Below are 15,556 nucleotides of genomic sequence, written 5' to 3' on the forward strand. Positions count from 1 at the left end.
AAAAGGGATCAGGTATGGGGGCCAAAAAGAAGACCTGGCAACTGCCCCTGATCCAAACAAAGTGGCGTTGTCACCAATGGCTTTGGCCTTGGGAGGTTTGGGTAGTTTGAAAAATTTGACTACTATTGCTTTATAGAATTCAGGAAATATGACGACTCGGCTGAGGACACCCGGCCAGGGCGTGATCACCAGGTCACAGAACTAGCTGAGCAGGGGGGTTGGCTCACAGATGGCAGTTTGAGGGCTGGCAGTTAAATTTCGTTTCCTGTAACATGAAGAACGAACTAGATCTGGACTCTAAGACCCCTCTCCTGATAATCTTAATGGTACAATGGTTAATTTGAATTGTCAACCTGATGGGATTAAAATATGCTGATGATTAAGAGGCTTCTGGGTGTGTCAATGAGTGTGTGTCTAGGAATGATTGCCACTGGGATAGCAAACTGGAGTGGAGACCCTCCCTAAGCATGAGCAGCACCATCCAATAGGAGCATGGTGGCTTGGATAGAATAAAAGTTGGAAGAACAAGGAAGCCAGGGCAGATGCAGGCTCAATTCTTCTTGAATGGGTTCTTGATGGCTTCTGCTATCGCCTGAGGATATCAGACTCTCCCTTCTTCACTCTTCCAAAGCACACTCTGCCAGTGATTCTCCAGGGAGTTTCCAGAACCCTTTTGGTCTACTGGGGTAGCATCACTGATCCCTCTTGTTCTGATGCTTCAGCCTCTTGGACTGTGCAGAACCCCGACTAATACACTCGGATCTATACTTCTGTGATTCTAATTTTGATTCTTTGCTGTTTGACAAATGCTGGTGGTCACATGGTACAATTTACTTCTAAAGAGGTCAGGTTTGGGTATAAATTTCTAGCTAGTTTTTTTTCTTAAGTCAACAATGCTGGAAACAGTATTTAAGATTGTAAGTTAAAACTACCAGATTCAAGGTGCATATTTAACATTTAGCCATCTATTCCGTGTGAGTTGCACTGTCTATTGGATTACTTCCTTCAAGAACTTCTACCCAAATGCCACCACAGGATAACACCATCCTTACAAGCTTAAGTGTCACTCTTTTAGAATCATTTTTTTTTTTCTTTTTGGTACTGGGGATTTGACCAGGAGAGCTTTACCACTAAGCTACATCCCCAGCCCTTTTTATTTTTTTCTTTTGAGACAGGTTTTCACTAAGTTGCTAAGGTTGGCCTCAAACATGTGATCCTTCTCTCTCAGCTTCTGGGATTACAAACATGTTCCACTGCACCAGCCTTAGGATAATTTTTTAAGTCAACTTGTGAGTACAGTCCAAACAAAAATGTCTTTTTCAATTTCAGCAAATACTCAAGGATTTCTTACCTTGAAGTCAAGGTTGCCAATAGCAACTTCCCAAATAAATATGGCAAAATGCAATGCACATCTATCTGCTAATGCATTTTACTTGTATATAATCTTTCATCCATAGGTTTTAAATTATTTGAAAGTTACTAGTTAACCTTAAAAATATCTTTAAGAGGGCTGGGGTTGTGACTCAGTGGTAGAGTGCGTGCCTAGCATGTGTGAGGCACTGGGTTTGATTCCCAGCACTCAAAAAAAAAAAAATAAATAAAGATATTGTGTCCATCTACAACTAAAAATATTTTTTAAAAAATACCTTTAAAAGGCAGATCAATCTTATTACCTCTCCTTTTTTGCAACTGAGAATCCTGAGACTCAGTGGTTTCAATATTCTAAGATACGTGGGTGCAAAGCCAAACTTGAAATCTAGAATCCTAAACTCACTGGGTCTTAGCTGTGAAAAATAATGCAATAAAATTTTTAAAATAATGACTATGATGTTTTAACCATTTGTTACATACCAGGGAACAGTGCAAAGTGCTTTTTTGAATCTGCTTATTTAATTGGTTATCACTCAGACTCACCATGCTCAAACAGTAGGAGTTACTGAGACACAAGAAAAGTGGCTCTGAGAGAAGTCTGTGACAATTCAATGTTCTGCTCACACTACTACCTCACTTTAACCAGGAAAGGACACTCCACAAGTTGTCACAATAAGAGGCCTATGTGTCCACAGGAGAGAACAGCGAGGAGAAAAACTGGCCTGTGTGTACAGTCCCTGAGATCCAGGCAAAGAACGATAATGGTTTAGTTATGCACAAGCCCAACTGCATCATGAGAGCCAAAAGTTTAATTCCCTTATCTGCTCTTGTGTTTCCTTTAATTCCACCACCTCCTATTAATGTTCTACAAATAAGAGCACAGCTGTATTCTGTCACTACTCACAACAGGGCTTTTCTGAGGCTTTTATGCAGAACAAGGTCACCAAAAGGCTGACAGCCCAATTTCACTGAAATCCCATCAGGGACAGAGCAGGTTTTCAGAGAAAGTCCAGGGAATGGTTTCCTGGTCCCACCTACGACAAAGAGGGCACACCAGGCCCAAGGGCAGCTGGGATTCCTCCTCCCTATCTCCTTTTCCCTCTGTCACTCCAGGAATCCTGTCCTGTTGAAAAATCCTGAGGAAATCCCAGCCCACAGCAACTTACAGAGGTTTCTTGGTCTTCCCCGTCTTGCAGGGACAGCATCTGTGGGTGGCTTTGGCCAACAGGATGATCAGAGACACCAAGAGACCCAGAAGCAACACGGAGCCTGTGGTGACGACGAAAGGCACATACCACGCAGATGGAGAATACACGTTTTCCCTGAAGACCTGGTAAGTGATCCTGGGCTTGAACAAGAGAGAGCCCGAGTGTGAGCAGGGGGTGGTTGCATCTTTGACATTAAGCACTCTCCCTGTGTGTGTGTGTTCGTTCCACTCTGTTCCTGCTCTTACACCGACATCTATCTGCCCTGTTCTTGCTGCTTCCACCCATTGCCGTGTTTATAGTCTTTGAAAGCACGCATTAGACCCAAACCCAGAAAAATTGGAGAAATGAAAAGCAACTCCAGGCCTAATTTCATTCTGTCTCTTGTCCCCTTCCCCAAAGCTAAAAGATCCATTGGCTGTTTTTCTGCAATAACAGCATAATCCAGGGACTAATATAGCCCTTGTCTCTCACTGAGAAGGCATGAACCACGAAAGCTGTTTTTCTAACACCTCGTAGGCTTTTCAGTGTTCACTGGAGACAGCTGGCGCTGCCAGGTGAGTGGGCTGCTATCACAGTGGAGCCTCGAGTTCAGCATCTGCTTCCTAGAGCAGGAGACACAGCAAACAAGCCATGGAGATGCCATAACTAGGTCATGCTGTAAGCCCAAGAAAGGTGGCAATGCCTTTCTCAAGGGAGCCTACTAGTTACACAAAGAGTCCTTAAGCTTGCTGGCCCCACTCATGGGGGGTCATATCCACTGGAGCACAGGAGAGAAACAGTACCCAGCTCCCAGGAAGACTCTGCCAAGTGCAAGTTGGCCACCGTGGTAGGTAGTTTTCTAAGGTTCCACTCACTTTCTCTGGTATGCTATAAATATGGGGCCTCTGACCAGGGGTGCAACTTTTACTAGGAGAAGAAGGAAGGGGACAAAAGAAGAGAGACCAGTTCCTCCGAGGGGCAGGGGAGATAATCTTGTCAGATTCCAAGTTTCTCTCGTTCTTCTCTTTTATGGCACCTGCTATTTTTTTCTTAACAATTACCACAATCTACAATTATTTTATTAATTGGTGTGCTTGATTGTAATCTGTCTCCCCTTCTAAGTCAGTAGCTCTCAACCTTTCATGCACAACAGAATTCCCTTTACAAGCATAGATTGCTGGCCCCCACCACCAAGTTTCTGATCCAATGGGTCTAGAGATGGGGTTAGGGATTCCAGGTTCCAGCCTCCCTCCTTGGAGATCATGGTTGGGTGAGGTATAACTAATAATTTGGAGTGGACTGGGCATGGTGGCATATTTCCAACTATTCAGGAAGCTGAAGCAGGAGGATTGCAAATTCAAGGCCAGTGTGGGCAATATAGCAAGACCCTTTCTCAAAATAAAAAGTAAAACAAAAAATGGCAGGGAATGTAGCTTAGTGGTAGAGCACTCCTGGGTTCAATCCCCAGTTTCACAAAATAATACCAATACCAATAACAATAACGATAATGTTAATCATAACAATAATCTGGAGTGGGTCTGAAAATTTGCATTTCTTTTTTTAAAATTATTTATTTATTCTAATTTGTTATATATGACAGCAGAATGCATTTCAATTCACAGTACACACATAGAGCATAATTTTTCATTTCTCTGGTTATACGCAAAGTAGTATCACACCATTCATGTCTTCATACATGTACTTAGGGTAATGATGTCCATCTCATTCCACCACCATCTTTTCTACCCCCTGTCCCCTCCATTCTCCTCCCTCCCCTTTGCCCTATTAAAGTTCCTTCATTTCTCCCATGGTTCCCCCCACACCCATTTTGGATCAGCATCCATATATCAGAGAAAACACTTGGCCTTTGGTTTTTTGGAATTGGCTAACTTCACTTAGCATGATATTCTCCAACTCCATCCTGCAAATGCCATGATGTATTCTCTTTTAATGCTGAGTAATATTCCATTGTGTATATATACCACAATTTCTTTATCCATTCATCTACTGAAGGTAGTTTTTTGTTTTTTTAAACCAGGATGGCTGTAACGTTAAAAGTTCCAAGGGTCCAAGGTCTCAGCCAGGGCTTTACCTACCTGGTGGCCACTCTGATCCAGCCTAATACCTCAATTCTTTGTAGCCCATCCACTCTTCTCCTGGATCAAATGGCTCTATTGATATAAACCACAAGGGCACGTGGTTCAGGATTCCATACCCCCAAGTGCTTACCCTGGGGGTGGTGGTGATGATGGTGGTGGGGTGGGGAAGGACTTTAATACTCAGTGTCACCGTCGCTGTTTCAACAAGAGCCTCAGCTTTCCTTCTGCCAGACAGCAAGTTGTCATCAGTTATGTAGACAAGTAGTGTGTAGTCCCAGATCTTATCAAGGCCACCCTCATAGTCAAAGCTGGTCGCAAGCAGCAGACGTGTGACATTGGAGCCAGCATTGGGAGAGAAGGTGAAGTGACTGTTGATATTGCCTAAATGAGATGTGATACCAGGGTGTTGGTAAAAGAAAGAAGAGTGCAGATAGAGGTTTAGAAGAAAACTGCATTGAATGTCCACACTGGAGGGTGGACGGCGTGACTGAGGCACCAGGGCTGGGTCATGGCTGCATGGGAGATTTCATCAGTATAAGGAAACTCACTTATAAGCAGAGTGGCTGCAAACAAGGATGAGTAGAAAAGCACCACAGCCTACCTGTCCTAGGTGCCATCAGGCAGAAGAGATTTAATAATATGGTACAGCCCCCACTAGCTGACAATCCAGGATTTATTTAGCAATAACTTGGAACTCACTCTCAGACTGTTACAGAGCTGAGGACTTCTGAGAAACTGAGAAGGTGCAAAGTCCCCCACTTCAAACCCGGATTATTGTAATCAAGTCAGAAATATTTCAGACATGTTGCTCAGAGTAACAGGAATCGGTTGTTGAAGGGATAGGAAAAGGGAAAGGGGACACTGTCAAGGAAGAGAGTGGGTCCTCTCAGAAAGAAGAGGGACAATGTGCCTCTCCTGCACTCTTGTTTTATTGGAGATCCCAGAGAAGTTTCTAGAGAGTCCCTTCCAGGTCCACCCCTTGACTTTTGACTGACAGCAGGCTGACATCCGACTTGGCAACTCTAGGTCACCTTGGCCCATGCTGACCAGTACTAATTGGGTTCTATGGTTAGGAGAATTTTATGGTGAGGAGGAATTATCCTTATCTCCCAGAGTTTCAGGATCTGGTCAAAAAAGTCTCCACTTTCAGGGTAACTTGGGCTCCTCTTATCAACGTTATTTTGGGCCTCCATTTCTCCTGCAGTGAACAGGTAGTTTGCTGAGTCATGTGACATATCCTGATCACTCAGGCCAGGCAGGGCTACAGGTAAATTGCTTCTTTGAAAAGAAAGCATGCGGGGTCAGCCCAGTGGGCCCATTTTATAACATTATTCTCTTAACTCGTGTTCCCATTCACATCTGTCTGTCCCCTAACATTACCACGAGTGGGCCGCAAGAAGTGGAGCAGTCACATCCCTAACACAGGCTAAGTTCTCCCCAGGCCTTTCATGGAACCTGACTGGTCATATAGGTTACCGGATGTCCCTGGAGTTTCCCAAAGGAAGGTGTCTCTTGGTTTGGTATGGAGCGTAGCCTCAGGTCCTTCTAACCTCACCCCACCTCCTCGCTAAACACGCACATAGCTCTGTTGGGGCTCACAGCACACAGCTCAGGGAGCTTGGGGCAGGACGGCTGCCAGCCCAGGCATGGCTCCTGCTCATTCCTCCGGTGGCTCCAGACTCATTACCGACTGAAAACCAGTAAATGGAGCAGGAGATGATGCAATTTCTACTCCCTGAGCAGCAAAGTGCTCCATAAAGGCCTTAGGGTTCTCAGTATGGATTATTTCCATCTTCAGCAACTGCAGTCTCAAGGCAGTGTCTGCCCCTGGGTTTTGTGACACAGCCGGCTCAGAGGCTTCCTACTGTTCAAGTTCCTGCTCTGCCAGGGCTCAGCAGGGGGCCGAGATGGATTTTTACTCTTTCCTGTGCAATTGCTCTGCTTGTTTGGGTTTAAATCTCTGGCCCCAGCACTTCATTAGATGAGCTATTTTGGTCTAATTTCCATTGAGAGGTGCTCTTTTTTTCCCCCACAATGGTATATTTTTAAAGAGAAAATGAATGGCGCAGAAGAGAATTGCTGAGGACACAGTTTCAAAATGCATTTAATCTATTTAATCTATTGTTATCCAGAGAGAGGCCTGGGATGCCCTGCCTCCGTGACAAGCTTTTAGGAAAAGGGGCGGTTGAGGAGTTAGACTCAATTTTAAAAAAATTACACTAATAGGGGCATGTGACTCATAGTTTGGAAATTTGAGGGATGGGATTCACTATCAATGGGATTCACCCTTCCTGAGACCTGTGCACAGCTGAGTGTATGGGTGTGGGAGAATTAGGTGAGATGGGGAAGCCAAGAGGAGCACGGAAATCACAGGGATCACTAAACAACTCATTCCTCCTTCCTCATTCAAACCCCACCCGACACGGAGCCTGGGCCAGTGTGTGGACACACGCCATAGTCCTGTCTCCGAGACAGGTCCAGGGCTGTCCACACCAAATACTGTACCTGGGCCAATGGAGTAGCGAAAAGATCTGGGGCTGGAATCCAAGTCGGTACATGTCAGCTTGAAATTCTGAATGTTTGTGCCAACTTTCAGATCCACTGGGATGGCTAGGAAATAAGAGTTGGGGGTACACATTGGCTTTTCATCATTTTCTCCAATGATGTTCACAGTGACCTAGAGCAACAAGAAGGGGTGCTTACTGTATGCCAGGTACTTTCCATGGATTAAGCTCACTTCACCTCACAAGAGGAGGATACATGATAATTCCTTTTTTTTTTTTTTTTGGTTTGTTTTATAGTACTGGGGACTAGAACTCAGGACCTCAGGCATGCTAAGCAAGTGCTCTACCACCAAGCTGCCTCCCCACTTTGTTTCAATTTATGGATGAGGAAAGGAAGACTTAGAGAGATGAGGTAATTGATCTAACACCATTCAGCTGGTAAGAGGCAAAACTGGGATCTGAATTCAGTTCTCTTCTATCCTAAATCCCAACCTGTTAACATCTTTGCCATTTGCACCCACATGCACATGTGTGTGCAAGTAGCCTATGCAGATATTCACAAGCCTCATGATACACACAGACACCTCCATGCATGCGTTCCCTGAGGTTGATGCTGAGTTCTTTTCCCAAGTGGGTATAGATTTGCAGGGACCCCACGCACTTCCTTGTTTGCCTTCCCTTGTGAATTGGAAGCTCAGTCTCTAACTTTGGTGGACACAGAACCCTGGTGGTTCTCAATCCTGGCTCCGCTTTCTTGAGCCAGTTTCAGACCAAATGAATTGGAATCCCAGGAGGGTGGAGCCAGGCATGGTTTTTCATGTTCTCCAGCAGATTCTGACATGCAGCAGTGGCTGAGGAGCGCTGGGCCAGAATGAGTGGGTCTGGTGGAGCTGGGATCGCATCTGTAACCGGGGCTATTAGCACCACACTGAGCCCAGGAGCTGACCTGCCACAAGCCGGGGCCAGTCTATTCTCTTTCATCACAGTTCTTTGTGCCCGGGAAATTGGCATATATAGACTGGGATGCCTGCCAGCAAGAATCATAGAATGTCAGCTGAAAGGGACTTATATGATCATTTAGTTCATCACCCTTTTAAAAAGCTTATGAATTTTGAGTCATAGTCATTCTACTTTTGAAATTTGGGGATTTCAGCCCTTTCTGAGCCTGGGAATAAATTGAAATGTTCACTCTAGTTAGCTTCCACAGTAAAGTCCATTCATTTTTCTTAAAAAAAAACCCGTAGCCTAACAAACACTGCAATTATCTCTAGCTTTCCTTGGCTAGCAATGCCCAGTCTCTCACACATCATTGAAAACATCATCCCGTTAATTCAAAACAAGTCATCAGAGGAACTGAACTATTTGGGTATTGGATTTATCAGGGGACTTTCCGCTTAAGAAGTACCGAAATAAGGACATAGAGATAAGCCTTGTTCAGACCCCCTTGGAAAATTAAGATCAAAGTTGATAAATGAACTCATTCTCCTGACTCCAAGCCGGTCATTGTCTATATCACACAGGAATCTGCTGCTAGCTAAGAGTCCATTTGCCTTCATGCTCTTTTACTTTACTAGTGGGAAAGAACAAGGAATAGTTGTGTCTTTGTGGTCATGATGTTGTCCTCAGATAATCCTAACCCCTGACCCAGTGGACCTATTAGACCCTCCTATGACCCTGATATGCTGCCAATCATGTGGCCATAGACTAGCAGAACCACTGGGAAGCATGCTAGAGATGCAGGATCTCAGGCCCCACTCCTGCTCACAAGAATCTGCATTTCACAGGATTCTCAGCATCAAGGGATGGAAAGCATTGCAGCAGTAGACATCAGCTATGATTTGGAGGAGTGTCCCCTAAAGGTCCACATGTTGAAGGCTTGGTCCCCAAGGACCAAAATGGTGGAACCTGTGGGAGATGGGCCCTTGGGAGAGGTCCTTAGGTCATTGAAGGTGTGCTTCCAAGGGGAGTGTGGGACCCTGGCCCATCTTCTCTCTCTCTGCTTCCTGCTCAAATTGTGAGCACTTTCTGAGATACCCACTCACTCCCACCATGACGTGCCACCCACCTTCACTAGGAGCCCAAACAAATGGGACTTATCCATTTGTCCACCTAATCATGGACTTTAACTTCCTGAATTGTGAGAATAGCCTGCGTCAGGTACTTCATATAGTGACATAAAGCTGACTTGTAAGATCAGCAGCATTGTAAGATCTACCCCATTTGGTGTATATGGCAAAACACTCTTGGAGAGGAGACAGGTAACGATAAGACCACACCCAACTTCCAGCAATGTGCATCTCACTGCAAGCCCACGTGGAAGGCAAAGTGAGATTTAAAGGGCCTTAGAAGGAACCTTGTCCCACAAAGTGGGTTTGTGGGTTGAACAGATACCCAGTGTCTGGTCATCCATCTCAGTGCTTCTCCTAGTCAAGCACAAACTTGGCCTTCAGATACAGATGTGGATCTTTATGTCCTGGGCACTACTACTCATTTCTCCTTGCCTCTGCCAGATTTTCCCTGTGAAGATCCCTCTTTGCAGCAGAGAGACCCTGATCAACCAGTTGGATAAGTGAATGTACTCACAGTGACTGAGCTGGTGTCCTCGCCATTGGTGGCCTGGATTCTGAGAATGTAGATGGAGGTTGTCTCATAGTCGGCTTTTGTTATTAGCTGAAGTTCTCCTGTCTTGGGATTAATCCAGAATATGTTTGGGTTCTGGGGGCTGGCCCCTCCAGAGGAGATGGAATAGACGATGCTGCTCTGGGGGAAGTCTCCATCGGTTGCTCGCACCTGTCCAACTCGGGTTCTAGCTGGAGGAATAAAGCACCTGGGATTAGTCCTGACTGGGTTGGGGAAGCGGATGGCCCAGGAACATGTATCTTTACAGCTATGGGCAGAAAGACTTTTGGAAGACTCCTTGCGGTTCAGACCCTGCATGTTTTATATCTTCAATTCTCTTAAGTTCAAATAATGCTAATGAGCACCCACTAGGTTATTGGCTCTATGATCCAAACAGTCCTGTGAGGTGTGAAAGACAATTCATGCCTTTAAAGAGGCTCTGAGGGCACCAATTATTTTGTTATCATAAATAACAGGGCAAAGAACATCCATCCCCACATATCTTTTTGTCAACAGTGCTGTCTAAAAGTCTTTCCTATTTTTCAGATTTTCCTATAATGAGCATGAATTGTTCTTATAAACAAGATGAAAAGCACTTTTAAAAAAAAAGAATTTAGCAACTGATGATTACAGAGTGTAGATTTTAAAATACAGTTCCATTTTGCCTGTTTCACAAATATCATTGGTGTGGCGGTTGGAGTTCTAGCTTCCTTGTTTTATAGAAGTTCTTTCTTAAAAATTACACTCCTCCTGGGCAGAAAGCTTCTCTTATTCTTTAACCTAGTGTGTGACCCAGAGCAGGTGGTCAAAAATAATTGCAGTGAATTCATCAAAAGCCTATTCCTGCTGAATGAGTTTTTCACTGGGTGAGGTATAAGGGATTAAAAGCATTTTCTTTGGACCTTCTTTTTAAGTGTTTTAAGACTTAATGTCAAGAGATGGAGACGATAATAAAGACAGAAGACAGTGAAGAGGAGATCATTTTAGAGGGAGTGCTCTAGATTTGGTTTGGTTTTTAATATGGAAGAAATGTCCATGTTCTCAAGATCAAAGGCTGTGGGGACGTCTGTTACACTCCAGAGTTTATATACTCGATTATAAAGGAGAGCTAGCAAACAGTATTACCTTCAAACCCAGGGAGATGAGGACAAACTGAAGTTGGGAGTAGGAGTCCTTTCTTGTTGGGAAAAGCCTACGAAAATCAAAGTGTAATAAAGGGCCAGCAGGAAAAAAGTGTCCAGTGAATCTGAGCAGAGAGAGAAAATGTCTTTATTTTGTTTTTAAGTGAAGAAAATAGAGAAATGGGAAAGTTCTACTTTCAAGTTTCAATTCTCTTAGTGAATTGACCAAAAAAAAAAAAAAAAATCACAGTGGAAACCAAGAGGAAAATTTTAGGTTACAAAAAGGGAGGATGAGCAGAATCAGGCAAATCGCCAAGGAAGCAACCAGGGGATTCAGGGAAATGCAGTTTAATCCACAGCTCCAATACACAGTTTCACCTGAAGGATGCAGCAGCAGCAAGGACAATTTTAAAAAACATAAGAGGTGTGATAAACACTAATCAGCTGTGAATCAATGTGAAAATCATGCCTGGGGGCCTCTGGAAGGAGCCTTCCCCATTGCAGAAAGCAGAGTGTGCATTTGGACCGGAGCCCTGTGGCCTACCTCTCGACTGACTCACCTGGTCTTATTTCAGACACATTGAATACATAGAATGGCCTATCAAAGATGAGGGGAAACTCATCTTCTGGGCTTGTTAAGATAAAAATGTAGATGTTATCTAAAAAATGAAAATAGAAACAAATTTAAGTCAGAATTGTTATTTGTTTATTCAACATTTTTAAAGCATCTTCTGGGCAGGTTCAGGAATACAGGTGGATAAGGTCTGATGGTTCCTTCCTTGAAGACGTTTAGGGCAGTCACCTCCTGAGAAGCACAGGTACAGGTCACTATGGCACCTTACAAGGACGAAGTTAGACAGATGAACAGGGTGGGATGGGGGAATGTTCTAGGCATGTGCAAAAATACCAAGGTGTAAAACCACATGATTCACTCAGGGCAACAGTAAACCGTTTGGTCTAGTTGAAAAAAGTAGGGGGCAGGGCCTTTCGGGGTGGGGAGGAGATGCCTCTAGTGAGTTAAAAAGCAGCAGTGGGATGATGAAAGTACTCGTATGCCAAGCCAAAGTTTGAACCTCAACTTGACAATGAGAAACACACTCAAGGAAATTATAGGATGGCATGTGCATTTCCTGAAAAATCACTGACAGAAAGGAAGATACGTTAAAAAGGAGCAAGACTAAAGACGGAGAGACCCTTACAAAACCCTTAAGTGTTGTAATTCAGTCAAGAAAAAGGAGGCCCCTGCATCAGAACCCAATCAGAAGGCTGGAAGACCTAGCACAACTCCTTCAATTACTTAGCACAGTTTTCAGTCACTGATGCTCAAGGAAGATACCACATGAAAAAAAATCAAAATGATACTTGCTTTTATAGTAAGGAAAGGCCACGTCCTGCACCTGGATTATCAGGGTGTATTTATTGCCAGCTGCTAGATTACTTGGATTTTCACAATCTAGATCACCAATCAACTAGATTAAAACAGAGACATTACACAAATAAACAATCTATTCATCAAACTGACAAAGACATTTTCCTATGCTGCTGGAGGATATGTAAATTAGCATAATCATTTTGGAAGCACTTTTCACATGCATTTGAGGGGGTTTTAAAAGTGAAAACCCTACCGTTGTGCACTGCTAGAGAACTTATTCAAAAGAATTTACCAACAGGCAGGCGTGGTGGCATTTATCTGTAATCCCAGCAATTTGAGAGACTGAGGCAGGAGGATTCCAAGTTTGAGGCCAGCCTCAACACTTTAGCAAGGCCCTAGGCAATTTAGTGAGACCCTGTCTAAAATAAAAAGAGCTGTGGATATAGCTCAGTGGTAAAACACCCCTGGGTTCAATCTCCAGTATCACAAAAAAAAAAAAAAAAAAAAAAAAGAATTTACCAACCTCCATGGCTTCAGATTAGTTAAAGAAAAGCATGAATTGAAACTTTTATGCAAAGGTAGTTCCATTAGTTAATATACTTAAACCTATATGTATATAATTTACATAAAATACTCTCATAGAAAAGTCAAGAAACATATATCAAAATATTAATGGGTTCTCACTGAATGACAAGGCCTTTCTGTACTCTCTACCTTTTCTACAGTGAACATGTAATAATTTCCTAAACAGAAAAATAATAGAAATTATTTTTAGATGACAGTATGAGTAAAGTTGTCAAGACTTTCTTGGGGACTGAAGACGGGCTGGGTGGAGAGGTAGAGGAGGAGGTGGGGTGAGGGGCAGTGAGCTGCTTGCTGTGTTCCCTGATGGCAAAGCCCTGCAGCTTCACCCTTGTGGCAGGCACCTTCACCACCACCACCCACACCCTCGGGCAGGAGCCTCGGGCAGGAGCCTCGGGCAGGTGAAGGTCTGGTGCAGCTTGTTGAGACCTACCTCTATGCTCTGATTTTGCTTTTGCCCCTGCGCTGCCCTTCCCACCCTCCTTGTCTTATCCTCCTTTGGGTCTCTGGCTGTTCTATGATGCGATATGAAACCCATCAAGACACGTTCGTGGCCCAGGCCCTGCTTTCTCTCCCTGCACGTCAAATGAGGAATGAGCCCTCCAATAAACAAAACAGCGTGAGCACAGAGTGCAGGCCACTAAGGTGTCTGTAAGGGCGCACTGAGCAGTCCTGCATGCTGGGAGCTAAGGGGAGAAGAGCCCAGTCCCCAGCGCCCTAGCCCAGCCATGCGTGTAACAAACAATTCCCAGTACCTGCGTAAAATAGAGAGTGACCCAGACGCAAGCTTGCTATTAAATTTGTTACAGAGGCTCTGAGAGGGGGTTACCTTGGAAATTTCTCTCAATGGGGCAGCAAATGAACTATGCATATTGAACCAGCTTCCCCAATGCCCTCTTAATGATGCAATGACCATAAACTGACCACAATTTTCCCCGAGCCAGCTGGATCCTGTAAAAATCTGTGACTGCTCCCCACTCCAGATGGCGTGGTGAAGTTGAATTTGTTGTTTGGTGCTTCGCTGTCCTCATCAAAGCAGAATTTGTTCAGGTCCAGAAGCGACGTCCGGTTGGCTGCTGTTTCAGACACCATAATGCTGGTGAAAACACAGAGTCAGTATTTTCCCCCAACACATGGTGATGGAGAGCTCCTGCTAACCTAGGCCCTGGGCTCACACCTCGGCTTTATTTTCAGTTCAAAGCAAGTCCTTGGTTATTGAAGTAAGCTCCTCCTAGATCTCCCTTTTGCAGTCCTTGCCTCCTTTCGGATTATTTTTAACATAGCAACCAGAGGCGTCCAGTTAAAATGTTGTCGGATTGTGTCAGTCCTCTGCTCCTACGTCCTAAGTGGCTCCTCATTTCACTTGACATCTAACTTTGATCTGAAGGACCCTCATGACATGCTGCCTGTTCTCCCTCTGAACTCACTTCCTGTAGCTCCTGGTGCATGCTCCTCCTGCCATCTGACCTCCTGCCATTCCTTGCACACTCTGCCATGCTCTGGCCTTGGGTCGTTGCACTTGCTGTCACTGACAGTCTCCCAAAGGCCCGTGTATTAAAGGCTTGGCCCCCCAGGGTGGCACTGTTGGGACATGGGGGACCCTTTAAGATGTGGGGCCTACTTGGAGATCCTTAGATCATTGGAGGCATATCCTTGAAGGGGATTGTGGGATCTTGGCCCCTTCCTCGCTGACTTTTGTTTCCTAGCCATAAAGTGAGTGGTTTTGTTCCGCTGCACACTACACCATGATGTGCTGCCTTACCTAAGTAATGGGGCCAACTGATCACGGACTGAAACCTGCAACATTGTGAGCCAAAACAAATCTTTCTCTTTATAAGTTGATTATCTCAGGCATTTGTTATAGTAACAGAGAGCTGAGCCACTCCCTCTTTGGCTTTCTTTAGCCTCTGATCAAGCACCACCTTCCCAGTGAGGCTACCCTATCTAAAATATCAGTAACCCCTGCCCATGGCTTCCCCTCCTGTTCCCCTCTTTATTTCTAAATCTTAGCACTTAATGTAATCTAGCATACTACATATTTTACTTATTTATCCTGTTTATTGTCCGTTCCCCCCCCCCCCCGGCCCCAGACCATAAGTACTTTGAGGAAGATTTATTTGCTCTGTTTTGGGCACTCGGTAAAAATTTGTTGAATGAATGAATGACAGCAGCAGATGAGAGCATAGTCATAAAGAAGAAAAGAAGAAAATATAAATTTCACCCCCAACCTTAAACTGTAGGAGTTTATAATCTGGTTAGAGAAAAGCCCTGTACGCTTGTAGTCCTTGCAGCCCTTGATCCTACATCATCTCCCATGCTTTGAAGGATGGGAATGCCTTGAGTAGTATCCCAGCCGTACCAGTGCAGTAGAGAGGCTCTCAATGACCTAGTATCACTCATTCAATAGAGATTTATTGAGGGTTGAATTTGGGGGTCCTAATCTCAGTTGACCCAGGGTCTAGACAAATAACACAAATGAATAAAGCTATCTCCAAACTCAGAGCCTCTGGCCAGGCCCAGCTTAGTATGGAAGACTCTGAGACTCTGCAGGCTTCATTCCATGGAGAGTTTTTATCATGTCTCTAAGTTTCAGCTTCTCCATCTATGAAATGCACATAAATCATGTCAGTGAGCTTTTGCTACATAACACACCAGCCCAAAATCTGGTAGCTTAAAAACAACAAGCATTTATTTTATTTTA

At 44.3% G+C, this 15,556-nt stretch overlaps 1 protein-coding gene across 1 annotated transcript in view; it reads right to left on the reverse strand.

The window, feature by feature from the left end:
* Cdhr3 (cadherin related family member 3) overlaps positions 1–15,556 on the reverse strand; it is a 69,177-nt gene that overhangs the window by 9,897 nt on the left and 43,724 nt on the right. Inside the window, exons 9-16 of the mRNA XM_077796718.1 lie at positions 13,780–13,951; positions 12,268–12,370; positions 11,462–11,560; positions 9,745–9,971; positions 7,163–7,334; positions 4,788–5,038; positions 2,538–2,719; positions 1,068–1,101 (exon numbers count right to left, since the gene is read on the reverse strand). Coding sequence (XP_077652844.1) covers positions 1,068–1,101; positions 2,538–2,719; positions 4,788–5,038; positions 7,163–7,334; positions 9,745–9,971; positions 11,462–11,560; positions 12,268–12,370; positions 13,780–13,951 — 1,240 coding nt within the window. The remainder of the gene's footprint in view (positions 1–1,067; positions 1,102–2,537; positions 2,720–4,787; positions 5,039–7,162; positions 7,335–9,744; positions 9,972–11,461; positions 11,561–12,267; positions 12,371–13,779; positions 13,952–15,556) is intronic.

The sequence above is a fragment of the Urocitellus parryii genome, chromosome 3 (genome assembly GCF_045843805.1).
Source record: "Urocitellus parryii isolate mUroPar1 chromosome 3, mUroPar1.hap1, whole genome shotgun sequence".
NCBI classification, from domain to species: domain Eukaryota; kingdom Metazoa; phylum Chordata; class Mammalia; order Rodentia; family Sciuridae; genus Urocitellus; species Urocitellus parryii.